The sequence below is a fragment of the Mobula hypostoma genome, chromosome 5 (genome assembly GCF_963921235.1).
Source record: "Mobula hypostoma chromosome 5, sMobHyp1.1, whole genome shotgun sequence".
Lineage (NCBI taxonomy): Eukaryota > Metazoa > Chordata > Chondrichthyes > Myliobatiformes > Myliobatidae > Mobula > Mobula hypostoma.
Window position 1 is genome coordinate 121561720 of NC_086101.1, and position 27321 is coordinate 121589040.

The following is a 27321-nucleotide window of genomic DNA, read 5'->3' on the forward strand; positions in this document are numbered from 1 at the left end:
AACAGCTTTTCGTGTCCTATGGACTCAGACCCCAAGATCCCATTGATCCACCACACTACCATAAATACTATGTTCTGCCATCATATTTGACCCACCAAAATGAACCACTTCACACTTATCTGGGTTGAACTCCATCTTCCATTTTTCAGCCCAGTTTTACATCCTATTGGTGTCCCTCTGTAACTTCTGACAGTACCTCCACACTATCCACAACACCCCTAACCTTTGTGTCATCAGTAAATTTACTAACCCATCCCTCCACTTTTGCATCCAGGTCATTTATAAAAATCAGGAAGAGAAGGGGTCCCAGAACAGTTCCCTGAGGCACACCACTGGTCACTGATCTCCATGCAGAATATGACCGTTTACAACCACTCTTTGCGTTCTGTGGCCAAGCCAATTTTGGATTCACAAAGCAAAGGCCCCTTGGATCCCATGCCTCCTTACTTTCTCAATAAGCCTTGCATGGGATACCTTATCAAATACCTTGCTGAAGTCCATATACACTATATCTACTGCTCTATCTTCATCAATGTGTTTAATCACATCCTCAAAAAATTCAATCAGGCTCGTAAGGCATGACCTGCCTTTGACAAAGCCATGCTGACTATTCCTAATCATATTATGCCAATCCAAATGTTCATAAATCCTGCCTCTCAGGATCTTCTCCATCAACTTACCTAACCTCTGAAATAAGACTGACTGGTCTATAATTTCCTGGGCTATCTGTACTCTTTCTTGAATAAGGGAACAACATCTGCAACTCTCCAGTCCTCCAGAACCTCTCCTGTCCCATTGGTGATGCAAAGATCATTGCCAGAGGCTCAGTAATCTTGTCCCTCGCCTCCCACAGTAGCCTGGGCTATATCTCATTTGGTCCCGGGGACTTATCCAACTTGATGCTTTCCAAAAGCTCCAGCACATCCTCTTTTTTAATGTCTATATGCTCAGGCTTTTCAGGCTGCTGTAAGTCATCCCTACAATCACCAAGGTCCTTTTTCGTAGTGAATACTGAAGCAAACCGCTATCTCTTCTGGTTCCATACACACTTCTCCACTGTCACACTTGATTGGTCCCATTCTTACACGTCCTATCCCTTTGTTCTTCACATACTTGTAGAATGCCTTGGGGCATTCCTTAATCCTGCTCGCCAAGACCTTCTTGTGTCACCTTCTGGCTCTCCTAATTTCATTCTTAAACTCCTTCATGCTAGCTTTATAATCTAGATCTCTATCATTACCTAGTTTTTGGAACCTTTCGTAAGCTTTTCTTTTCTTCTGATTTGATTTGCAACAGCCTTTGTCCACCTCGGTTCCCGCACCCTACCATCCTTTCCATGTCTCATTGGAATGTACCTGGTTGTTTGCCTTCAGTTTCGTACTTGATTGATATCTCTTCAAAATGAAATATGTATCCAAAAGCTAAACTATATTAATGATACTTTTGATTTGGAAGTTATTTATTCAGCTAGTGAAAAAAGAAGCCATGCATGCCCACTTGAGTCTTCCTTCTCTGCCACTACAAAAGGCTGTCTTCCTGCATATATCAGGTATAATTTCTCCTGGGAGAAGGCGATGGAACAGTCAATTGCTGCTCTCCTTGTTTTCTTACTGAGGCTTAGCAAAGAGCAGGTGTGTTAAACCGCATTAATAAAGCAAGCAGAGCAGCAGCAGAGAAGCTGGGGGTATAGGGAGTGGCAGGGGAGGGTGAGGGAAAGGGGAAAAAGTGGGAAGAAGGAAGGGAGGGGGGTGTAGCCAATTAAACACATCATGCAATAAAACATACCAGACAACAACTTGGTCCAACAGCTAATTTATTTGTCATTACTGATTCAAATAACTCAAAAATTCACCACATAGTTTTAAGTAATCACCCATTGTGCCACAAGGAGCAACAGCAATAATTTCAATCTTTATCCATATGCTCACGTTTCCTTAATTTCTTCACATTGCTGCTGGCACCATCCTACAACCATCTGGTTCCTAAATTGTCAAGGTGTTTATGTGAGATTTGTAATCTGTCAACAAGTACTTTTCCAAAGTGTGTCAGGCCCCAAACACACTTATCTATTTGTCTTGTCGTCCCAATAGCATGCAGTTCATAATGAGATACTTCACAGCGCTGAAAAGCTGACTTGGCTATGTCCTCAATTGAGATTGACCAGTGTCGATTATATGAACTTTCTTCACTGTGCATTACTATATTTTCCCAAAGCCCGGTTGAATACATAGCTCTGACTGCTAAGGGGTGTGCAGGACTGATGAGTAAAGTAAAACCCACTGAAAGGGAACGTTTCCTAAAGATAGAAAGCTCTGTCTTCATGCCATTGAATTGTAGATTACCAAGGTGGAATATGAAGTGTTCCTTCAGTTTGTGTTGGCCCTCATTCTTGCACTAGAGAAAGCTGAAGATGGACAGGTCAGTGTGGGACTGGGAAAGGGAATTGAAATGGCGTGCAACTGAGAGCTTGGGATGCCCATTGCAGACCAACTATTAGTGCTTTGTCAAACTGGTCACTTATTCTGCATTTAGGTTCCCAACCTTTTGTTAGATTTAGGGATTTGGAATCAACAGTGTCATTGAAGAAGTAGGGGAGAACTTAAGGAATTAGCAGGCTAAATGTATCCTTGAAATGTTCTTGGTGAGTCAGATTAAAGAGAATACCAATGCATTTTGTATGAAGAAGGTCAAAGAAGATCAATTGTATTACAAGGAAATGGAATTTTGTATTGTAGGTCAATAAGGAGAATGACTTGAGGCTAGCGAGATCAGCATACCCCTCCTGGATATCCAGGGGAATGATGATATCAAGAAAGGTGAAATGAGGTCTTTTGAAGGGCATCTAGGTTGATAATTCACAAAGATCTAGAGGGATTGATCCCAGGTAATTAGGAGCCAAGAGGGAAGATTTCTGGGGCCATGACAGTGATCTTCGTATCATCTTCAGCTGCAACTGATGTCCCAGAGGAATAGAAAGTAGCTGCAGTTCCTTCGTTTAAAAAGGGCAGCTGATTCAAAACAGGAAAGTATAGGCTGGTGAGTTGGAATTCATAGGGTAATGGTTCCAGTATTGGAGAAGGAAGGAGCTGGTCCAGTGGGCGGACTCCATCTGAACCATGTTGGGGCTAGGGTCCTGACAAACTGTATGTGTAGGGCAGTGGATCGGGATTCAATCTAAATATTAGGGGAATGGGTTCAACAGAATATATAAAATGGGAATAGAGTACAGGAGCGTTAATGAGGTCTCCAGAATAATATTAAGAAAGGGATAAGAATTTAACTTCAGGCAACATGAAGACAAATTTGAGAAGATGATGAATACAGGACAGGAGGTGTTATACTTGAATGCACACAGTACATGAAACAAGATAGAGTTTATAGTGGAGTTAGAAATTAACTGATAGAAGATCACAGATGGGAGCCAAACAGGTAATTGGGTAGAAGGGTTGGGGTGGCTTTGTTGGTTTTAAACAAAAACAAATACAGGTTTACTACCCCTTATCTGAAATGCTTGGGGCCAGAAGTGTTTTGGATTTTGGAATATATAATGAGATAGCTTGGGATCGTTATCATTTCCAACGCTTGAATGTATGTGCTACTAGGAAACAGATTTGTTTTGCACTTGTTCATCATATGTGTATGTAACCATCTTACCGGGGCTTGTAATGAGACTTGGCTCATTAGCTAACTCTGGCTAACAGCCACGTAACTCAGCATTGCATGGGTAATAGTGAGAAGGCCACCTTCAATAAGCAAAACCCGCTTGGGGTCGGTATTTTTTTGGTTTAAACCAAACAAAAAAGTTGGAATGTTCCGATAAGGGAGTAGAAATTATGGCGAATACTCTAACTTATTGTTCACCAGGAAATACCAGACCTTACACCAGCATAAAATTAAAGTGCAAGTATATTTACCGATATTTCAACTCTAACAACAGTTAATAGGAAAAGAAAGGAAGGGCCCATTACAATTAAACTAATCTGGATGTGCACATCAATGTTAGAAGTAATTTCTGAAGTAGTTGGGTGTATTGCTTTATTCAGGGTGCTGAATCCACATCACCAGCCATAGTCTGAATTACCTTGAACATTACGAACAAACTGGCTAACTCCAGAAGTATTGGTGCTTTCTCCTTGGAACCATTCGTCCACACAAAACACTTCTTGCAATAGGATCTCCCCTGTGGGTGGAATCCTCCAAGCATCTTCCCTTGTGCTCTTCTCTGCACCTCCTCTTCCAACACCTCCTGAAAAGAGAAGCAAAGCCAGACGACTGTCCCTCAGAAATCTGATCCCACTCAGCTTTCTTGAAGATTCCATGCCATCCCACTGGACAGAATGTTACACCACATTACCAAGATAAAATCAACTGGCTGACACAACATTCCTAGGCTGAGCAAATGGCTCCTTATCTCAGCTGAAGCCAAAACACTAGTCTATGAAGCTTAACTAACAGAACACACTGCGTTTGCAGAAAAGCTGCTAAAAGCATAACAGCATAGCAGTAAAAATCCTTGCCATAGTGGAGAAGCTTGTGTGGTCCTGTGATCCCAAGAGCAATGCTGTCTGGAACACAAAATAATCTGCAGATGCTGGGGTCAAAGTAACACTCACAACACGCTGGAGGAACGCAGCAGGTCGGGCAGCATCCATGGAAAAGATGGGTCGACGTTTCGGGCTGGAACCCTTCGTCAGGACTGTAGGGGGAAGGGGCAGAGGCCCTATAAAGAAGGTGGGGGGAGGGTGGGAAGGAGAAGGCTGGTAGGTTCCAGGTGAAAAACCAGTAAGGGGAAAGATAAAGGGGTGGGGGAGGTTGGAGGAGCAACACCTCATATACCGTCTAGGTAGTCTCCAGCCCCTTGGTATGAACATAGAATTCTCCAACTTCTGGTAATTCCCTCCCCCTCCCTTCCTCTATCCCTATGTCACTCTGCCCCCTCCCCCAGCTGCCTATCACCTCCCTCATGGTTCCGCCTCCTTCTACTACCCATTGCGTTTTCCCCTATTTTTCTTCACCTTTCCTGCCTATCACCTCCCTGCTTCCCCTCCCCCACCCCTTTATCTTTCCCCTTACTGGTTTTTCACCTGGAACCTACCAGCCTTCTCCTTCCCACCCTCCTCCCACCTTCTTTATAGGGCCTCTGCCCCTTCCCTCTTTAGTCCTGACGAAGGGTTCCGGCCCGAAACATTGACCGATCTTTTCCACGGATGCTGCCTGACCTGCTGAGTCCCCTCCGGTGTGTTGTGAATGCCGTCTGGAGCTATGCTCCTAGTAGGGTCACCCATAGCGGTAAGGTCGAGGGTGAGGTCCCTGATTAAGAACAATCCAACTAAGACCTCAACAGTGGAACAGGCGGACGAAGTTACTTCGAACTCAACGGCTGTGAAGGCGGATGAAGGCTGCAACAAATCCATCAGCTCCAATCGTTGTGGTTTCCATGCCATTGGAATCAGTTGGTTGTTTTGTGAAGTATCGTGTGCTTCTTGGAGTGCAACATCAAGTACACGTTAAACAAATACACGCAGAGGCGTCTTCACTCTGTGGGCCACTTCTTCAGAACGAAGACCATCATCCTCGACCTCGAGGGATAGCCACGACGATGAAAAATGCAATAAGACAATAAGAGGTTCTTAACCAGTGCATTACAGTACTTAACAGTAAAAATTATTACATACTATCATATAATGAAAATATAATGTGTGCAGGGTAACAAAAGCAGCTCAGCAGCATCCGAGAATACCTGAATCAGCTGTTGAACAACAACAGGCAATAACATGCTTTCAGTCTCCACCTTTGATGCTGCGTTTTGATTAAAAGGCTGCAGTACACTATTTTTGTAATTTACTTTTTTTTTGATTTAATGTAAGCTATAAAAACAATCAGCATTATGGACTGGTTCTGGTGTTAGATTATCATCAGCGATGATCTTCATAAACATCAATTAATTTCTTTGCTACTTCATGGTTAGCAGATGTTTTATCTTTAAAATTTTTTTATATCTTTAATTTGTGTGCCTTTTCTTAAATTTCTGCAACCATTACCTTCAATTACCTTCAATTTTCAGTCATAATAGATCTTTGGTTGTTTCATGATCAGCATATGTGCACTCTGTTGCTCATTCTTTCAATATACGATCGAGATCTTCATATTTCACTTTATACGGTGTTTTTCTGTTTTTTCATTAACTTATGTTCATTACATATGTGATATCGCTTCTCAGAACTGCTTGTAGTGCACAGAAACCTGTGCATTGCCTGGGAACCTTCCCAGTGCCTCGTAGAATTTTCCATTTGTGACGTCCTGTCAGCACTTAAAAAATTCAGATTTCAGAGGTTCTTGAATTTTGGATATGCTTTACTCAACTTGTGCTTAGAAAAACATGACATAGGATCAGAATATGTAGAATCCTTGTTGCGAGAGAAACTGAAAGGGTAAATGTCCCTGATGGGAGTTGTATAAAAACGTAAGACATAGGAGCATAATTAGGCTATTTGGCCCATCGAGACTGCTCCACTATTCCATCATGCCTGTTTTAATATCTGTCTCAACCCTGTTCCCCTGCCTTAGCCCCGTAACCTTTGAACAGGTGTCCAAATAGTGGCCCGATGTGGGATAGGAGTTATAACAGGAGATAGAAATGGAATGTAAGAAAGGTAATGATACGGAGGTTATGGGGACTTCCAGGTAGACTGGGAAAATCAGATTGGCACTGGATCCCAAAAGAAGAAATTCATCAAATGCCTATGAGATGGCTTTTTAGAGCAGCTTGTGATCAAGCTCACTAGGAAATGGCAATTCTGGATTTGTTGTTATGCAGTGAAACGTATACGATTAGTAAGTTTTTAAGATAAGTTATTGCTTTGGAGGCTTTTTCACAGTATGATAGAATTTACCCTGTAGTTTGACAGGGAGAAGCCAAAATCAGATATATTGGTATTACAATTGAATGCAGCTAACTGCAGAGACATGAGAGATCATTGTCCAAAGATGATTGGAAGTAACCCTAGCAGGAGGATAGTAGAACAGCAATGGCAGGAGATCCGGGAGTAATTCGTCCCAAAGAAGAAGCACTCTAATGGGAGGATGTGGGAACTGTGGATGACAAGAGATGTCAAAGACAGCATAAAAGTAAAAAAGTGGGCATGCAATATGGCAAAAACCAGAGGGAAGCTAGAGGATTAGAAAATTTTTTAAAACCAACAAAGCAATTAAGAAGAAAAGTTGAAGTATAAAGGTAAACTAGCCAATATATGAGAGAAGATGCTGAAAACACTTTCAGATGTATGAAGCATAAAAGAGAGGCAGGAATAGATGTTGGACCACTGGAAAGTGGCGCTGGAAAATTGCTGAAGTATCAGTCTTCACTCTGGAAAACACCAGAAACATGTCGCCTGTACTGCTTGGTTGGGAAACTGTTAGATCTGAAGGTGGATATGTCGCCTGCAGTAGATAGGTTATACCTAGGGTTCTGAAAGAGGCAGCTGAATAGATTGTGGAGGCATTAGTAGTGATCTTTCAAGAGTCACTAGAGTCAGGAATGGTTCCAAAGGACTACAATATCACAAATGTCACTCCACTCTTTAAGAATGAATGAAGGCAAATGAAAAGAAATTATAGGTTAGTTAGCCTGACAGTGGTTGGTAAGATTTTAGAGTCCATTTTTAAGAATGAAGTTTTGGGGTACTCGGAAGGACCAAGATGCAATAAGTCGAAATAGGCATTGTTTTCTTAAGGGTAATCCTTGCCTGACAAATCTATTGGAATTCTTTGAGGAAATAACAAGCAGGATCGATAAAGGAGAACCATCAGTGGATATTGTTTACATTGATTTTCTTAAGATCTTTGTCAAGGTGCGGCACATGAAGCTGCTAAGCAAGATAGGAGCGTGTGGTATTACAGGAAAGGTACTGAAATGGATGGGAGTTCAACTGCCTGGCAGAAGGAAAAGGACTAGATTAAAGAGCCTTTTCCAGTTGGCTGCTGCTGACTAGGGTTCTGCAGAAGTTGGTGTTGGGTCCATTATTTTTCGCATTCTGTTAATGATCTAGATGATGAAATCGATGGTTTTGGCCAAATTTGTGGATGATACAAAGATGGGCAGAAGGGCAGGTAGTGTTGAAGTGAGTCTACAGAGAACTTGGAAAGCTTCAGAGAATGGGGTAAAGATGTGCGAGATGAAATATAGCATACGGAGGTGTATGGTCATGCAGTTTTTAGATGGAATAAAGGCATAGAGTATTTTCAAAATCTAGAAAGAATTCAGAAATCATGGGTGTAAGGGTACATGGGAGCCCTAGTGTAGGATTCCTTGAATGTTAACTGGTAGTTAAGTCATTTAAAAAAAAAAGGCAAATGCAATGTTAACGTTCGTTTTGAGAGCACTAAAATATAAAGCAAGGATGTAATGCTAAGACTTTTTAAGCCATTGACCAAACAACATTTGGAGCATTGTGAACAGTTTTGGGCACCATATCTATGGAGGTTCACAAAAACTGTATTGGGAATGAAGGGGTTAACCTATAAGGACCGTTTGGTGGCTCTGAGCCTGTACTTGTTGGAGTTTAGAAGAACGAGGTGGGACCTCATTGAAACCCACTGAATATTGAAAAGCCCAGGAAGAGTGGACATGGAGAAGATGTTTCCAGTAGCAGGAGAGTCAGAGACCACAAAGCATAATGTCAGAATAAAAGGAAGTCCCTTTAGTACAGAGAGGAGGAGGAATTTCTTTAGCCAGAGAGTAGTGAATCTGTGGAATTCATTGTGGAGGCCAAGTTATTGGGTATATTTGAAGTGGAGATTAATAGGTTCTTGATTAGTAAGAGTATTGATTACAGGGAGAAGACAGGAGAATAGGATTGGAGGAAAAAATAAATCAGCTATGATTGAATGATTGAGCAGACTTAATGGGTCAAGTGGCCTAATTGACCTCCTGTGCCTTATGGTCTTGTGGAATAGGGAAATTATTGAAAATTCTGGGGTAAGAATATACTTCTTAAAAAGTGTAAACTTATCAGGGATAGTCAATGTAGCTTTGTGTAGATAATGTTTTACCAACTTGATGGGTTTTTTTTGCGGAGGTGACGGAAGTGATTGTGTATGGGACAGTAGATTATGTATATCGTGTTTATTAAGGGACTGAAAAGGTCCTTCATGTTAGGCTAATTTAGAAGAGCCTACTATGAGGACTCTTCTAAATTAGCCTACCACAGAGACTTAGACCATAAGACCTAGGAGCAGATATAGGCCATTCAGTGAGTACAATCTGCTCTGTCATTCCATCATGGCTGATCCTGGATCCCACTCAACCCCATATATTTGCCTTCTCACCATATCCTTTGATGCCCTGACCAATCAGGAAGCAATTAACTTCAGCCTTAAATATACCCACGGACTTGGCCTCCACCGCATCTGTGGCAGAGCATTTCACACATTCACTACTCTCTGGCTGAAAATAAATTCCTCCTTATCTCTGTTCTAAGAGGTCACCCCTCAGTTTTGAGGCTGTGCCCCCTAGTTCCACCATAGGAAACATCCTCTCCACATCCACCTTATCTACTCCTTTCATCATTCAGTAGGTTTCAATTAGGACCCCCCCCCCCCACATTCTTCTAAATTCCAGTGAGTACAGGCCCAAAACTGCCAAAAGCTCCTCGTATGTTAACCCCTTCATTCCTGGAAACATCCTTGTGAACCTCCTCTGTACTATCTCCAATGACAACACATCCTTTCTGAGATATGGGGCCCAAAATAGTTGACAGTATTACAAGTGTGGCCTGATTAGTGTCGTAGAAAGCCTCAGCATTATCTCCTTGTTTTTATATTTTATTCCCCTTGAAATATGTGCCAACATTGCATTTGCCTTCTTTACCACAGACTCAACCTGTAAATTAACCTTCTGGAAGTTTTGCACGAGGACTCCTAAGTCCTTCTGCTCCTCTGATATTTGAATTTTCTGCCCGTTTAGATAATAGTCTGCACAATTGCTACTTTTACCAAAATGCATTATCATAATTTCATAACACTCTATATCATCTGCCATTTTTATACCCATTCTTCCAATTTATCCAAGTCCTGCTGCAATCGCATTGCTTCCTTAGCACTATCTACCCCTCCACCTATCTTAGTATCATCCGCAAACTTTGGCACAATTCCATTATCTAAATCATTGAGAAACAAGGTGAAAAGTAGCTGTCCCAATACTAACCTCTGAGGAAAACCACTAGTCCCCGGCAGCCAACCAGAAAAGGTCCCTTTTATTCCCTTCATAAATTGGATTCAAAACTGGTTTGACCATAGAAGGCAGAGGCTAGAAGTAGAGGGGTATTCTTCTGCCTCACAAGGACCAGTGCTGAAGCTGATGATAAGCGGTGTTCCACAAGGATCAGTATATAGTATGCTCTCTGCTTGTGATGTATATATTTTGGATGAAGTGTCTGTGGGCTGAATGGGAAATCTGCAAATTAACCAGAAATTGAAGTTGCAGATAGTGAAGTTGTCAAATAATTCAGTAGGATGTCATCTAGGTTAATTAATTGCAATAGTTAGTTGCATTAATTAGTTTCCAGATTAATTAATCTGTTTTAGTTTGAGATCATCAAGTTGCATTTTCCCAACAGGATCTGAAGGAACTGCAATTCAATGCATTTCATGTAGATGTAGTTATCTGGGAGACTGGATGTCTTCCTGAACTTCCACATCTGAAATGAAGGACACATCACATGGCCACTGTTGATCTCCACCAGGCATCAATTTGCTGCTTATCACAGCATTGAGGTTCTCAAAGTGACTTTCTATTGCTTTATTTCAGTGAGGAGGATGCAGCACTGTAATATATTAGCTTGGACTTGTCAACCATCTGCACAATTAGAACATGACACAGAAGCAGAATTTAGGCCATTCAGCATATCATGACTGCTCTGCCATTTGATCATAGCTGACATTTTTCCTCTTAAATACATTCTCCTGCCTTCTCACAGTAGCTTTAATGCTTTACTAATCAAGAACCTATCTACCTCTGCTTTAAATACAGTCAAATGACTTGGCCTCCATAGCTGTCTGTGGCAATGAATTTTACAGATTCACCACCCTCTGGATGAATAAATTCCTCCTCATTTCTGTACTAAAGGGACATCCTTATACTCTGAAGCAGTGCCCTCTGGTCCTGGACTCCTCCACATACTGTCCACATATACTGTACTTTGACCTTCCAATATTCGATACGTTTCAATGAGATTTCCCCCCTCATTCTTCTAAACTCCAGTGAGTACAGGCCCAGAGCCATCAAAAGCTCCTCATACGTTAATCTTCTCACTCCCAGAATCTTCCTTATGAATATCCTCTGGGCCCTCTTCAATGACAACATATCTTTTTTTGTAAGATAAGGGGCCCAAATCTGCCCAGAATATTCTAAGTGAGGTCTCACCAGTGCCTTATAAAGCCTCAGCATTACATCCTTCGTTTTATATTCTAGTTCTTTTGCAATGAATGCTGATGTTACATTTGCTTTCCTCATCACCAACTCAACCTGCAAATGAATCTTTAGGGAATCTTACACAAGGACTCCCAACTCCCTTGCAACTTTGATTTCTAAATTTGTTTCCTGTTTAGAAAACAGTCCATGTTTTTATTCCCACTACCAAAGTGCATGACCATACTCTTCCCTACACTGTATTCTGTCTGCCATTTCTTTGTACTTTCTCTTAGGAAGTTCTTCTGCAGACTCTTTGCTCCTCAACGTGACCTGCATCTCCACCTATCTTCATATTATCTGCAAACTTGGCCACATAACCATCAATTCCATCATCTTAAATCAGTGACAAGAAGCAGTCCCAACACTGTGCCTGATGCACTTGTCACCAGCAGCTAACCAGAAAATACCCCCTTTATTCCCACTCTTGCCAGTCAGCCAAACTTCTATCCATGCTCGAATCTTCCCTGTAATGCTATGGGCTCTTATCTTATTCAGCAGCCTCATGTATGGCACCTTGTCAAAGGCTTTCTGAACATTCGAATACACAACTTCCATTGACCCTCCTTTGTTTATCCTGCTTGTTATTTCCTCAAAGAATTCCAGATTTGTCAGGTAAGATTTTCTCTTAAGGAAACCATGTCGTCTTTGGCCTATTTTATCATGTGCCTCCAAGTACCCTGAGGCCTTATCCTTAATAATCGACTCCAGCATCCTACCAACCACTAAGGTCAAGCTAATTGGCTTCTGTTTTGTCTTCCGCCTTCCTCTCTTCTTGAAGATTGAAGTGACATTTGTAAATTTCCAGTCCTCCAGAACCATTTTAGAATCTAGTGATTATTGAAAGTTCACTACTAAAGCCTCCATAATCTCTTCAGCCACCTCTTTCAGAACCCTGGGGTGTACAACATCAGGTGACTTATCTACCTTTAGACCTTTCAGTTTCTGAAGGATCTTCTCTCTAACTTCGCACACTTCATGACCCCTAACACCTGGAATATCCACCATACTGCCAGTGTCTTCCACAGTGAAGACTGATGCAAAATAGTTATTCAGATCGTCCGCCATTTCCTTGTCCCCATTGCTACTTCTCCACCATCGTCTTCCAGCAGCTTCATATCTACTCTTGCCTCTCTTTTACAATATGTGTATCTGAAGGAACATAGAACAGTACAGCACAGTACAGGCCCCTCGGCGCACAGTGTTGTGCCGACCCTTAAACCCTGCCTCCCATATAACCCTCCACTTTAAATTCCTCCAAATACCTGTCTAGTAGTCTCTTAAGTTTCATTAGTGTATCTGCCTCCACCACTGACTCAGGTAGTGCATTCCACGCACCAACCACTCTCTGAGTAAGAAACCTTCCTCTAATATCTCCCTTGAACTTCCCACCCTTTACCTTAAAGCCATGTCCTCTTGTATTGAGCAGTGGTGCCCTGGGGAAGAGGCGCTGGCTATCCACTCTAAGTATTCCTCTTATTATCTTGTATACCTCTATCATGTCTCCTCTCATCCTCCTCTCCAGAGAGTAAAGCCCTAGCTCCCTTAATCTCTGATCATAATGCATACTCTCTAAACTAGCCAGCATCCTGGTAAATCTCCTCTGTACCCTTTCCAATAAAACTTTTTGGTATTATTGGTTAGCTTACTTTTGTATTCCATCTTTACCTTAATGATTTTTTAGTTGTCTTCCTTTGGTTTTATCGAAGCTTCCCAATCCTCATTGCATCTTGTACAAATCGGAATCAGGTTTATCATCACTGACATATGTATTAAATTTGAGTATTAAATATGTATTAAGTATGATGCATAAAGATTACTATATTTTACAGTAGCAAAGTCCCTCTGTTCTGCAAAACTCTCAGGCGTCCCACTGTTCACTGCAAATCCTATGCTGGTGTGCCTTCTCAAACTCAACACCTCATACATCTAAATTGAATACCTCCTTTGTATTCCTCTACCCACTTACCTAACTAATGAAGATTCCCCTGTAATATTCAATAACTTCACTGTCTGTTACCACCTATTTTAGTTTCATCAGTAAACTTAACTATTCAGAGGTTGATAGATTCTTGGTTTGTCAGGGCATGAAGGGATATGGGGGAGAAGGCAGTAGATTTGGGGCTGAGAGGATAAAAGGATCAACCATGATGAAATGGTGGAGCAGACTCGATAGGCCAAATGCCTAATTCTGCTCCTGTGTCATATGGTCTTGGCTAATTATGGTCTTAATCCATGGACATTCTTACCTAACTAGTTTACATAAATGTAGAACAGCAATAGGCATATCATTTTTTGATAGCCATCTAGTCTTTAAAACATCTTCCACCATCACTGCCTGATTCTTATGATCAAGCTAATCGAATATCCACTTAGCTGGCTGTCCTTGGATCCCATGCAATCCAACCTTCCACACCAGCCTTTCATACATAACCTTGTCAAAAGTATTCCTGAAGTTATTTGCCCAACATCCGCTGCCATGCGCTTGTCTATCCTCTTCATTACCTCTTCCAAAAAAAAACTTCCACAGATTCGTGACTCAGTTTTCCATGTAGAGAGCTATGCTGACTATCCCTAATCAGCCCTTGTCTATTGAAATGCTGGTAGTTCCTAATCCCTGGAATCCCTTCCTATAACTTACCCACCACTGATGTCAGACTCCGTTCCCTGGCTCTTCTTTGCTGCCCATCTTAAATAGCAGTACAACATTAGCTACCCTGCATTACCCTGGGACTTCATCCATAGCTAAAAATCATACAGATAACTCTGTATGGGCCTCTAATTTCTTCCTTGGCTTTCCTACAAAGTTTGAGGATGCTCTTGGTCAGGCCCTGGGGATTTGTTGACCTTAATGTTCTTTAAGATTGCCGGTATCTCTTTGACAATTTGAATATAGTCCAAGACATCCCAACTTATTTTCCTCAATTCCTAGCTTGTATGATCTTCTCTACAGTTAAAAAAATCTCATCCATCTTTTGTAGCTCTATATGTAGATGGCCATGCTGATCTTTAAGAGGACATAATCTCTTACCCAGATACCATTTTGATAACCATATACAACCACTTAAGAATTTCCTTCATCTGCCAGATTTATTGTTTTGTCCTTATAAGTTTTCCTCAAGTGTATTCCCACATTACTTGTGGAAGGATTTGCTTGATTTTGACTGCCTAAACGTAATGTATGCTTCCTTTTTCCCTAGCCAGGCCCTCAAAATCTATTGTCCACCATCATTTCCTAAACTTGCCAGCCTTTTCTATCACCTTGGCAGATGCATGCTGTTATAGATCTCTTGATTTTGCATGTTTAAAAGAACCACTTCTATACATCCCTTTCTCTGCCAACATCACCTAATCAGCATCTAAATTTTCTTTCTTATGGCTCCAAAATTGACTTGGCTCCATTTTAACACCTTAACTTGTGGACTAATCTATAGCTATTTTAAACCTAGAAGATTTATGTTCACTGGTCTTGGTATCCCTCACTGACAGTTCAGTTGCTTGCCCTACTTCATTCCTTAAGAGATACCCACTCCGGTAGGGCCCTCTATTAGTCAGCAACCATTGATCCAGGGGATCATGAGTTTGTGCCTCTGGTGTACTGTGTCCTCTCTGGGGCGCAAGCCTAGGTGGGAAGATTTGAAGAACCAGCTGTTGCCCATACTGTGGGTTCCCCCTCTCCACGTCACTGATGTAGTCCAAGGGAAGGGCAAGCGCTGATACAGCTTGGCACTAGTGTCGTCGCAAAGGATGCCAGAGTGAAGTTGTAAAACAACTTCAAACTGCCTTGGGGACCCCGGCTCCGGACTTCTTCCTCGGGGTTTACTCTTGAAGCCTTTCCCATGGGTGGGTATGGCTATAAGGCAGCAGAGGTTTAAAATCAGAGTTTTGCGCCTCCTAGACAGGCTGCCATCCAAGGCTGACGAGCCCCACCTGCCTGAAACAAATGGTTTTGAGGTGCCAAGTGCCTTTGCCCCTTCTCTTGTCAGTGGAAACAATTCCGCTGGGCCTAGTAGCTAAACCACATGTGAAGGCCAAGAGTTGGACTTGGTTGTCAGAGGCTGTTAGAGCCACATGCCATTTGGAGCACTTTATAGGTAGTGGGAGCTTTTCACCACCACCACCCCCGGCTATGACAACCTTAGGAACCAGGGCCCTCTAAATATTGATTAGCGATGATTTCTTGGGTACTTTTAACAAATTCCACCCTATCCAAGCCCTTTGCACTATGGGAAACCCAATCAATCGTAAGTAAACTAAAATCTCCAGATTATTAATACCCATTATTCGTACAGTTATCTTCCATCTCCTTACATGTTCATAATGGCTTTATGAGGGTGCAGGTTGGGGCATTTAATACACTCCCATCATAGTGATCATCCTCCTTCTTGTATCTAGGCTCTGTCTATAAAGTCTTGCTGGACAACCCCCCCCCCCAAGCATAGCCTCTTTATATTATATCCTCCATCTTCAAAAGGCACCCCAGCTCCTTTCTTTCAGTTGAACCTCTGTCAAGCCTATAGCATGTGTCATGGAAAATTGAGCTGCCAGTCCTATGTATGTCATGGCTATGATGCCCCCCCACACCCCCCCGAGCTAATCCACACGCTGTGTTTGCCCATCACATCTTTTCAGCCTCTTGAACTGAAATAAAAACTGAAATAAATGAAATTTAAACTGCCAGTCTTTCCTGTCTTTGTGCTGCTGGCCATCTTGTATACTAAACATGCTCTCATTAACTGTAACATTTTCAGTTGTATAATTTCTGCTCAGGGATTGAACCCCCCCCCCCCACCTCCCCCGCCAGTCTAGTTTAAACTCTCCCTTGTAGCACTGGCATCTCCTAGGATATTGGCCTCAATCCAAATCAGGTACAAACCATCCCTATTATACAGGTCACTTCTGTCACAGAGCTTTAAATAGCAATATATTTTGTGATTCACTAGTTTGTATTTTCTGTGTTACCTAAATCCCTACAAAATTTCAGAATGTGATATGACCAGAAATATGTGTCAATGGGCTGATCCAAAGCAACGCACAGTCCAGTTTTACAGTTTGAGAAATTTTGTTTTTAAAACTGCAAGAATCTGTATTTCTCTGTTACCTTAAGTTAATGAATTTAACAATTACCTGATTTACAGGTTGGACAACAAAGAGTTAAAATCTTGGAAGAAAATATTGAGGCAGAAAGAGCTGCCCATCTGGAATCAAAGTTTAACTCTGAAATCATTCAGGTAAATCTCAGTGAAACAGCAGATTGTATGTAGCATTATTGTGTAATGCATATATCTTGCTTAGCAGTTCTAATCTTGTAATCTCATCCGTCTGTAAAAATCTGTTAAGGCAAAAAATCTACGTTTGAGTCGTTTGTAATATATCTGTTTGAAGGTGAAAGTTAATGCTCTTGAACTGCATTCTGAGGAAGGATGTCTGATCTGAAATGTTAACTATCTCTTTCAACACATGCTACTAATAATTAACTACAGAATCTCTTGTGTTTAGGAATATTACTAGCATTTTTTTTAGAGGTACAGTGCAGAATAGGCTCATCCAGCCCTTCAAGCTGCACCTGCAGCAACCCACCAATTTAACCCTAGCCTAACAACGGGACCATATACCACGGCCAATGACCTACTAACCAGGTTGTCTTTGGACTGTGGGAGGAAACCAGAACACCTGGAGGAAACCCTTGCGTTCATGGGGAAGGTGTACAGACTCCTTACGGATGATGTCAGAAATGAACTCTAAACTCTGATGCCCTGAGCTGTGTGTCATGCTAGCTACATTGTGTCTCTGCTTTTCTGCTTTTATTACTGTATACAAAAGCTCTATTTTGATCAGCAACATTTAGAATATGATGCATTTGACTAAACAGCTACACAATAATCACACTTGCTGTATCGCTCATGAAAAAGGTTTCAATGAAATTTCATTTTACCTTATCTTCGGAAGAAAGAAAATTTGTATAAAATAGTTTATCCCTGCCAACGAATTATTGCTTCTGCATTACTCATTAATGTAGCAGGTTTTTGTGTCATCTTATGAGTGTGACACTTGATTTTAATGTTAGATCCCATGTGGCATTTGTCAAATCCATGTATATAATTGCATTGTATAATAGGCAATTCCTATTATAATTTGTATACACTACTGAAACACAGTCACTATGGTGTCATTACTTTTTATTGAACAGTGTTGTAGATAACAAAACATTGCCAACCTTGCATTTGTAGCTAGAATGCTGTTTTTAGGCCTTTGTCAAAAAGTTAAAATCACAATCTATATTGCTTAATTGTTATTACTGATCTTCCTGTATTTCTGTCCAATATTTCTTGGTCTTAGAATGCAATTGTGAGTACTAGAGGAGCCTCAGCCCTTGAACTTACCCAACAGGTCTGAGATTGTTGCTTTCTGTAAGGATGAGAGTGGAGGCGAGAAAGAATGAGTAACCAAACTGTGGTACAGGGAGCCATTCAAGAGGTGGGGAAGAAGAGAAATGTAGTCATTATTGGTGATAGTATAGTGAGGGGAAAAGACATAATTAAATGCTGCAAGGATTGGACATCCCGAAGCTTGAATTGTCTACCTAATGCCTGGGTTCAGGGCCTCTTGTCTGACTGCAGAAGAATTTGAGTGGCAGTGACAAGATCCAATTGTCGTGCTCCATGTGGGTACCAATGACACAAGAAGAACAGGCAAAGAGATTCTGCTAAGCCTAAGCAACTAAGGGAATTTATGTTTTGGGGATTAAATTAAAACAGAGAATCAAAAAGCTAATAATCTCTGGATTGTCATCTGAGCCACATGCAAATTGGCACAGGGTTAATAAGATCAGAGAGCTAAATGCATGGTTCAGCGATTGGTATGGGAGAAGTGGGTTTGAATTTGTAGGACATTGACACCAGTATTGGGGATGGAGGGAGCTGATGGAAATTGTTTACAGGACTCTGAACAGCAGCTAGGATGTGTGGTACAAATTACAACAGTAGATAGAAAAGGCATGTACAGTCACTATAAAAAGTAAATAGATACTTTATTGATCCCAAAGGAAATTAGTGTCACAGTGGCATTACAAGTGCACAGATATAAATATTAGAAGAGAAGAAGAAAAAAGTAAGTTACCACAAACAGTCGAACAGGAGGGAGTCATCACTTCCCCAGTTATAGGTTGACTCTTTAAAGAGCCTAATGGCCAAGGGTAAAAATGACCTCATATAGCACTCTTTGGAGTAGCGCAGTGGTCTTAGTTTATTACTAAAAGTGTTCCCCTGTTCAGCCAAGGTGGCATGCAGAGGGTGAGAAACATTGTCCAGAATTGCCAGGATTTTCTGTAGGGTTCTTTATTCTACCACTGCCTCTAGTGTGTCCAGTTTGACTTCTATAACAGAGCCAGCCTCTCTAATCAGTTTATTGAGCCTATTGGCATCAACCCTGTTGATGCTATTGCCCCAGCACACTACAGCATGGAAGATTGTACTGGTGATAACAGACTGGTGGAACATGTGAAGGAGAGGTCTGCATGTTCCAAAGGACCTCAGTCTCCTAAGAGGTAGAGGTGACTCTGGCCCTTCTTGTACACAGCCTCTGTGTTGGTGCTCCACTCAAGTCTGTCATCCAGGTGCACCCCCAGATACTTGTAGGTCCTCAGCACTTCCATGTCCTCGCCATCAATAGTAACAGCGAGCAATGCAAGTATTCACCCTCCTTGCAAGTTTTCATGTTTTATTGTTTAACAGCATTAAATCACGGTGGATTTAATTTGTTTTTTTTTACACTGATCAACAGAGAGAGACTCTTTTGTGTCAAAGCGAAAACTTATCTGTACAAAGTGATCTAAATTAATTACGAATATAAAACACAAAATAATTTATTGGAAAATAGTCAATCCCTTTTAATATGACACACCAAATCATCACTTATGCAGCCAATTGGTTTTAGAAATCACGTAATTAGTTAAATGGAGATCTGATTTTGGAGATCTGAGTGCAGCCAATGTGTTTCAATGGACTGTAGTAAAAATACACCTGTATCTGGAATGTCCAACTGCTGGTGAGTCAGTATCCTGGCAAAAACTACACAATGAAGAGAACAGAACACTCCAAGCAACACTGCAAAAAAAGTTATTGAAAAGCACAAGTAAGGAGATGGATGTAGGAACATTTCCAAGTCACTGAATATCCCTTGAAGTACAGTTAAGTTAATCATCAAGAAATGGAAAGCCTATGGCACAACTGTAAATCTACAAAGAGCAGGCCGTCTTCAAAAACTGAGTGAATGTGCAAGAAGGGACTAGCGAGGGAGGCCACCAAGAGACCTATGAGAACTCTGGAAGAGTTACAAGTTTCAGTCGCTGCGATGGGAGAGACTGAGCATAGAACAACTGTTGCCCAGGTACTTCACCAGTTGCAGCTTTATGGAAAAGTGGCAAAAAGAAAGCCACTGTTGAGAAAAATTCTTATGAAATGTCAGCTAAAGTTTGCCAGAAGGCGTGTGGGATAACTGGAAGAAGGTTTGATGATCTGATGAAACCAAAATTGAGCCTCTTGGCTATCAGACAAATACTTCACATCATCAAAAACACAACATTCCAACTGTGAAGCATGGTGGTGGCTGCATCGTATTGTGGAGAAGCTTCACTGTAGCAGGCCCTGGAAGACTTGTGAAGGTAGAGGGTAAAATGAATGCAGCAAAATATAGGGAAATCCTGGAGGAAAACCTGATGCAGTTTAGAAACATAGAAACATAGAAAATAGGTGCAGGAGTAGGCCATTCGGCCCTTCGAGCCTGCACCGCCATTTATTATGATCATGGCTGATCGTCCAACTCAGAACCCAGCCTTCCCTCCATACCCCGTGACCCCTGTAGCCACAAGGGCCATATCTAACTTCCTTTTAAACATAGCTAATGAACTGGCCTCAACAGTTTGCTGTGGCAGAGAATTCCACAGATTCACCACTCTCTGTGTGAAGAAGTTTTTCCTAACCTCGGTCCTAAAAGGCTTCCCCTCTATCCTCAAACTGTGACCCCTCGTTCTAGACCTCCCCAACATTGGGAACAATCTTCCCGCATCTAGCCTGTCCAATCCCTTTAGGATCTTATACGTTTCAATCAGATCCCCCCTCAATCTTCTAAATTCCAACGAGTACAAGCCCAGTTCATCCAGTCTTTCTTCATATGAAAGACCTGCCATCCCAGGAATCAATCTGGTGAACCTTCTTTGTACTCCCTCTATGGCAAAGATGTCTTTCCTCAGATTAGGGGACCAAAACTGCACACAATACTCCAGGTGTGGTCTCACCAAGGCCTTGTACAACTGCAGTAGTACCTCCCTGCTCCTGTACTCGAATCCTCTCGCTATAAATGCCAGCATACCGTTTGCCTTTTTCACCGCCTGCTGTACCTGCATGCCCACTTTCAATGACTGGTGTATAATGACACCCAGGTCTCGTTGCACCTCCCCTTTTCCTAATCGGCCACCATTCAGATAATAATCTGTTTTCCTATTTTTGCCACCAAAGTGGATAACTTCACATTTATCCACATTAAATTGCATCTGCCATGAGTTTGCCCACTCACCCAACCTATCCAAGTCACCCTGCATCCTCTTAGCATCCTCCTCACTGCTAACACTGCCACCCAGCTTCGTGTCATCCGCAAACTTGGAGATGCTGCATTTAATTCCCTCATCCAAGTCATTAATATATATTGTAAACAACTGGGGTCCCAGCACTGAGCCTTGCGGTACCCCACTAGTCACCGCCTGCCATTCTGAAAAGGTCCCGTTTATTCCCACTCTTTGCTTCCTGTCTGCTAACCAATTCTCCACCCACACCAATACCTTACCCCCAATACCGTGTGCTTTAAGTTCGCACACTAATCTCCTATGTGGGACCTTGTCAAAAGCCTTTTGAAAATCCAAATATACCACATCCACTGGTTCTCCCCTATCCACTCTACTAGTTACATCCTCAAAAAATTCTATGAGATTCGTCAGACATGATTTTCCTTTCACAAATCCATGCTGACTTTGTCCGATCATTTCACCGCTTTCCAAATGTGCTGTTATCACATCCTTGATAACTGACTCCAGCAGTTTCCCCACCACCGACGTTAGGCTAACCTGCCTATAATTCCCCGGTTTCTCTCTCCCTCCTTTTTTAAAAAGTGGGGTTACATTAGCCACCCTCCAATCCTCAGGAACTAGTCCAGAATCTAACGAGTTTTGAAAAATTATCACTAATGCATCCACTATTTCTTGGGCCACTTCCTTAAGCACTCTGGGATGCAGACCATCTGGCCCTGGGGATTTATCTGCCTTCAATCCCTTCAATTTACCTAACACCACTTCCCTACTAACATGTATTTCGCTCAGTTCCTCCATCTCACTGGACCCTCTGTCCCTTACTATTTCTGGAAGATTATTTATGTCCTCCTTAGTGAAGACAGAACCAAAGTAATTATTCAATTGGTCTGCCATGTCCTTGCTCCCCATAATCAATTCACCTGTTTCTGTTTGCAGGGGACCTACATTTGTCTTTATCAGTCTTTTCCTTTTTACATATCTATAAAAGCTTTTACAGTCCGTTTTTATGTTCTCTGCCAGTTTTCTCTCATAATCTTTTTTCCCCTTCCTAATTAAGCCCTTTGTCCTCCTCTGCTGAACTCTGAATTTCTCCCAGTCCTCAGGTGAGCCATTTTCTCTGGCTAATTTGTATGCTACTTCTTTGGAATTGATACTATCCCTAATTTCTCTTGTCAGCCACGGGTGCACTACCTTCCTTGATTTATTCTTTTGCCAAACTGGGATGAACAATTGTTGTAGTTCATCCATGCAACCTTTAAATGCCTGCCATTGCATATCCACCGTCAATCCTTGAAGTGTCATTTGCCAGTCTATCTTAGCTAATTCACGTCTCATACCTTCAAAGTTACCCCTCTTTAAGTTCAGAACCTTTGTTTCTGAATTAACTATGTCACTCTCCATCTTAATGAAGAATTCCACCATATTATGGTCACTCTTACCCAAGGGGCCTCTCACGACAAGATTGCTAATTAACCCTTCCTCATTGCTCAAAACCCAGTCCAGAATAGCCTGCTCTCTAGTTGGTTCCTCGACATGTTGGTTCAAAAAACCAACCCGCATGCATTCCAGGAAATCCTCTTCCTCAGCACCTTTACCAATTTGGTTCACCCAGTCTACATGTAGATTGAAGTCACCCATTATAACTGCTGTTCCTTTATTGCACACATTTCTAATTTCCTGTTTAATACCATCTCCGACCTCACTACTACTGTTAGGTGGCCTGTACACAACTCCCACCAGCGTCTTCTGCCCCTTAGTGTTACGCAGCTCTACCCATATCGATTCCACATCTTCCCGGCTTATGTCCTTCCTTTCTATTGCGTTAATCTCTTTTTTAACCAGCAACGCCACCCCACCTCCCCTTCCTTCGTGTCTATCCCTCCTGAATATTGAATATCCCTGAACGTTGAGCTCCCATCCCTGGTCACCCTGGAGCCATGTCTCTGTGATCCCAACTATATCATAATCATTAATAACAATCTGCACTTTCAATTCATCCACCTTATTACGAATGCTCCTTGCATTGACACATAAAGCCTTCAGGCGCTCTTTTACAACTCTCTTAGCCCTTTTTAATGCTTGCCCTGGATTTGTCGGCCTGCCACTTTTACTTTTCCCCTTTGTACTTTTTGCTTCTACGCTCACTTTACACCCCTCTGTCTCTCTGCACTGGTTCCCATCCCTCTGTTGTGAACTAACCTCCTCACACCTAGCCGCTTTAATTTGATTCCCACCCCCCAACCATTCTAGTTTAAAGTCACCTCAGTAGCCCCCGCTAATCTCCCTGCCAGGATATTGGTCCCCCTAGGATTTAAGTGTAACCCGTCCTTTTTGTGCAGGTCACACCTGCGCCAAAAGAGGTCCCAATGATCCAAAAACTTGAATCCCTGCCCCCTGCTCCAATCCCTCAGCCACGCATTTATCCTCCACCTCATCGCATTCCTACTCTCACTGTCGCGTGGCACAGGCAGTAATCCCGAGATTACTACCTTTGCGGTCCTTTTTCTCAACTCCCTTCCTAGCTCCCTATATTCTTCTTTCAGGACCTCATCCCTTTTCCTACCTATGTCATTGGTACCTATATGTACCAGGACCTCTGGCTCTTCACCCTCCCACTTCAGGATATCTTGGACACGATCAGAAATATCCCGGACCCTGGCACCAGGGAGGCAAACTACCATCCGAGTCTCTGGACTGCGTCCACAGAATCGCCTATCTGACCCCCTTACTATCGAGTCCCCTATCACAACTGCCCTCCTCTTCCTTGCCCTACCCTTCTGAGCTACAGGGCCAGACTCTGTGCCGGAGGCAGGGCCACTGTCGCTTCCCCCGGGTAAGCTGTCCCCCCCAACAGTACTCAAACAGGAGTACCTGTTGTTAAAGGGCACAGCCGCCGGGGTACTCCCCATCACCTTCCTTTTCCCCTTCCCCCTCCTAACCGTGACCCACTTGTCTGCCTCCCGTGGCCCCGGCGTGACCACCTGCCTTCCACTCCTCTCTATCACCTCCTCGCTCTCCCTGACCAGACGAAGGTCATCGAGCTGCAGCTCCAGTTCCGTAACGCGGTCCCTTAGGAGCTGCATCTCGATGCACTTGGCGCAGATGTAGACGTCCGGGAGGCTTGGAGACTCCAGGGCCTCCCACATCCGACACCGAGAACAGCAAACTGCCCTCACAGTCATAATGCCCCTCTCCTCCAAAAGAACTCGTTCCAAAAGAACTGCAACTTGGGAAAAGATTTGTTTTCCAGCAGTACAACGACTCAAAGCGTAAAGTCAAAGCTACACAGGAATGGCTTTAAAAGAACTAAGTTAATGTCCTGGACTAGCCAAGTTAGAGTTCAGACGTCAATCCAGTTGAGAATTTGTGGCTGGACTTGAAAAGGGCTGTTCACTCACGATTCCCATGCAATCTGAAAGATCTTGAGCAGTTTTGTAAAGAAGAATGGGGAAAAATTTCGGTATCCAGATGTGCAAAGCTGATAGAGTCCTATCCACACAGACTCAAGATTGTATTTGTTGCCAAAGGTGCATCTACTAAATACTGACCTGAAGGAGCCGAATACTTATGCAATCAATTATTTTGTGTTTTATATTTGTAATTAATTTAGATCACTTTGTAGTGATCTGTTTTCACTTTGACATGAAAGTATTTTGTATTGATCAGTGTCAATAAAAGCCACATTAAATCGACCGTATTTCAATGTTGTTAAGCAATAAAACATGAAAACTTCGAAGGGGGTGAATACTTTTTATAGACACTGTAAAAAGGGCAAGATTATGATGTTCTCAGAGGATTTCAATGTGCAGGTAGCTTGGGAAAGTCAAATTAGTACTGAATCTCAAGAGAAGGAATTTGTAAAATACCTACAAAATGGCTTTCCAGAGCAACTTGTGGTCACGTCCACTAGAGAAACTGCAGGTCTGGATTGAGTGTTGTGTAATGACGAGATTTGATTAGAAAGCTTGAGGGGAAGGAACCTTTTGGAGACAGTGATCATAATATAATAGAAGTCGCCCTGCATTTTGAGAAGGAGAATTTAAAATCAGATGTATTGGTATTGCAGTGGAGAAAAAAGGGCATGAGAGAGGAGCTGGCCAAAGGTGATTGGAAGGGGACATTAGCAGGGATGATGGCACAGCAATAATGGCTGGAGTTTCTGGGAGCAATTCATAAGATGCAGGATAGATTTGTCCTAAAGAAGTGTTCTTGAGGGAGGATGAAGCAATTGTGGCTGACAAGGGAAGTCACACACAGCATAAAGCAAAAGGGAGGGCAGACAATAAAGCAAAAATTAGTGGGGAGTAACAAGACTGGGAAGCTTTTAAAAAGCAACAAAAGGCAACTGAAAAGTAATGAGAGAAAGCTAGCTAATAACGTAAAATAGGATACCAAATGAATTTTCGGACATATAATGAATAAAAGAGAGGTGCAAGTGGACATAGAACTGCTGGAAAATGATACTGAAAAATGAGTTAGCAATGGGGAACTGAATAAGTATTTTGGGCCAGTTTTCACTGAGGAGAAGATGGCAGCAGCATGCCAGAAATTCAAGAAAGTCAGAAGGCAGATGTGAGTGTTATCACAATCACTAAGGAGAAGGTGCTTGGGAAGCTGAGAAGTCTGAGGGTAGGTAAGTCATCTGGAGCAGATGGACTATACTCTAGTGTTCTGAAAGAGGTAGCTAAAGAGATTGTGGATACATTGGTAGTGATCTTTCAACAGTCACCAGAAGACTGCAAAATTGCAAATGTCACTTTACTCTTTAAGAAGAGAGAGAGAGAAGCAAAATACAAGAAATTATACACCAGTTAGTTTGACAAATCTGTTGGAATTGATTGAGGAAATGACAGGCAGAATAGACGTAGAAGAGTCCATTGATGTTATTTACTAGTGTTTTCAAGTAACCTTGGCCTTTGACAAGGTGCCGCACATGAGGCTGCTTAGCAAGATAAGAGCCCATGGTATTACAGGAAGGGTAGTAGTATGGATATAGCATTGGTTGATTGGCAGGAGGCAAAGAGTGGCAATAAAGGGAGCCTTTTCTGATGGCTGCCAGTGACTAGTAGTGCTCTGCAGGGATCAATATTGGGACCGCTTCTTTTCACGTTACATGTCAATGATTTAGACGATGGAATTGATGGCTTTGTGACCAAGTTTGTGGACCATACAAAGATAGGTGGAGGGGCATGTAGTGTTGAGGAAGCGGGGAATCTGCAGAAGGTTTGAGACAGACTAAGAGAATTGGCAAAGAAGTGGCAGTTGGAATACAGTATAGGGAATTGTACGGTCATGCACTTTGGTCGAAGGAATAAAGGCATAGACTATTTTCTATAAGGGGAGAAAATTCAGATATTGAGTGTAAAGGAAACTGGGAGTCCTCATGCAGGATTCTCTAAAGGTCAACTTGCAGGTTGTTGGTAAGGAAGACTAATCCAATGTTAGCATTAATTTTGAGAATATAGAAGCTAGGATGTATTGCTAAGGTTTAATGATGCATTTATGAGACACTTGGAATACTTTGAACAGTTTGTGCCCCTTCTCTAAGAAAGGATGTACTGGCATTGGAGAGGGTTCAGAGCAGAGTCACAGAAATTCTTTCAGGTATTAAAGTGTTAATGTATGAGGAGCTTTTGATGGCCCTTGGCTTGTACCTTGCTGGAGCTCAGAAGAATGAGGGGGAGGATTTCCTGGTGGTGGCTGATGGAGTAACAGCAATCTGCCATTGCTCCGACTCTAATTATCTTACTATTTCCCACCTGTCTTGAAACTTCTTTTTTAAGTGTGATATTATTTCATTATGGCTGGAAGGAGTGCCAGAGGTACTAAAAAGGATGATTTTCCTGCCTCTTTGGATTCTATTATGGATTTGCTGCAAAGTCATACACGAGAAGCCTCTGAGAATTTTCAACCATTCAGCACTGAATTTAAACAAATAGATAGTAAATTGGATTCTATTCAGCAAACTCTTAATGAACACAATAAATGTATTAAAAATAATGAGGAAATTTTGTCGGCTCTGGAAACGGAAGTGGATGAATTGCAGAAGCTTTTGTGAAAAGTTGTCCAATGAAAAGTTAAGACAGAAGATTATCAACCTAGAAAATAGAAGTAGAAGGAACAACTTACGGGTTCTGGGTCTCGAAGAATCAATCGAAGGTAATCATCCTATGGAGTTTTTTGCAAACTTTTTGCAAGAATTATTTCCAGAGATTTTGACGTCTGTACCTATGATCGATCGAGTTCACAGATCTCCTGCGTTTAGACCTCCTAA

General features: G+C 42.1%; 1 protein-coding gene across 3 annotated transcripts in view; it reads left to right on the top strand.

The window, feature by feature from the left end:
- The window catches only part of LOC134346982 (coiled-coil domain-containing protein 171-like), a 474163-nt gene that overhangs the window by 47072 nt on the left and 399770 nt on the right, over window positions 1-27321 (top strand). For all 3 annotated transcript variants that reach the window (XM_063048911.1, XM_063048912.1, XM_063048913.1), the window contains exon 7: window positions 16606-16698. In XM_063048911.1, the coding sequence (XP_062904981.1) occupies window positions 16606-16698 (93 nt within the window). The remainder of the gene's footprint in view (window positions 1-16605; window positions 16699-27321) is intronic.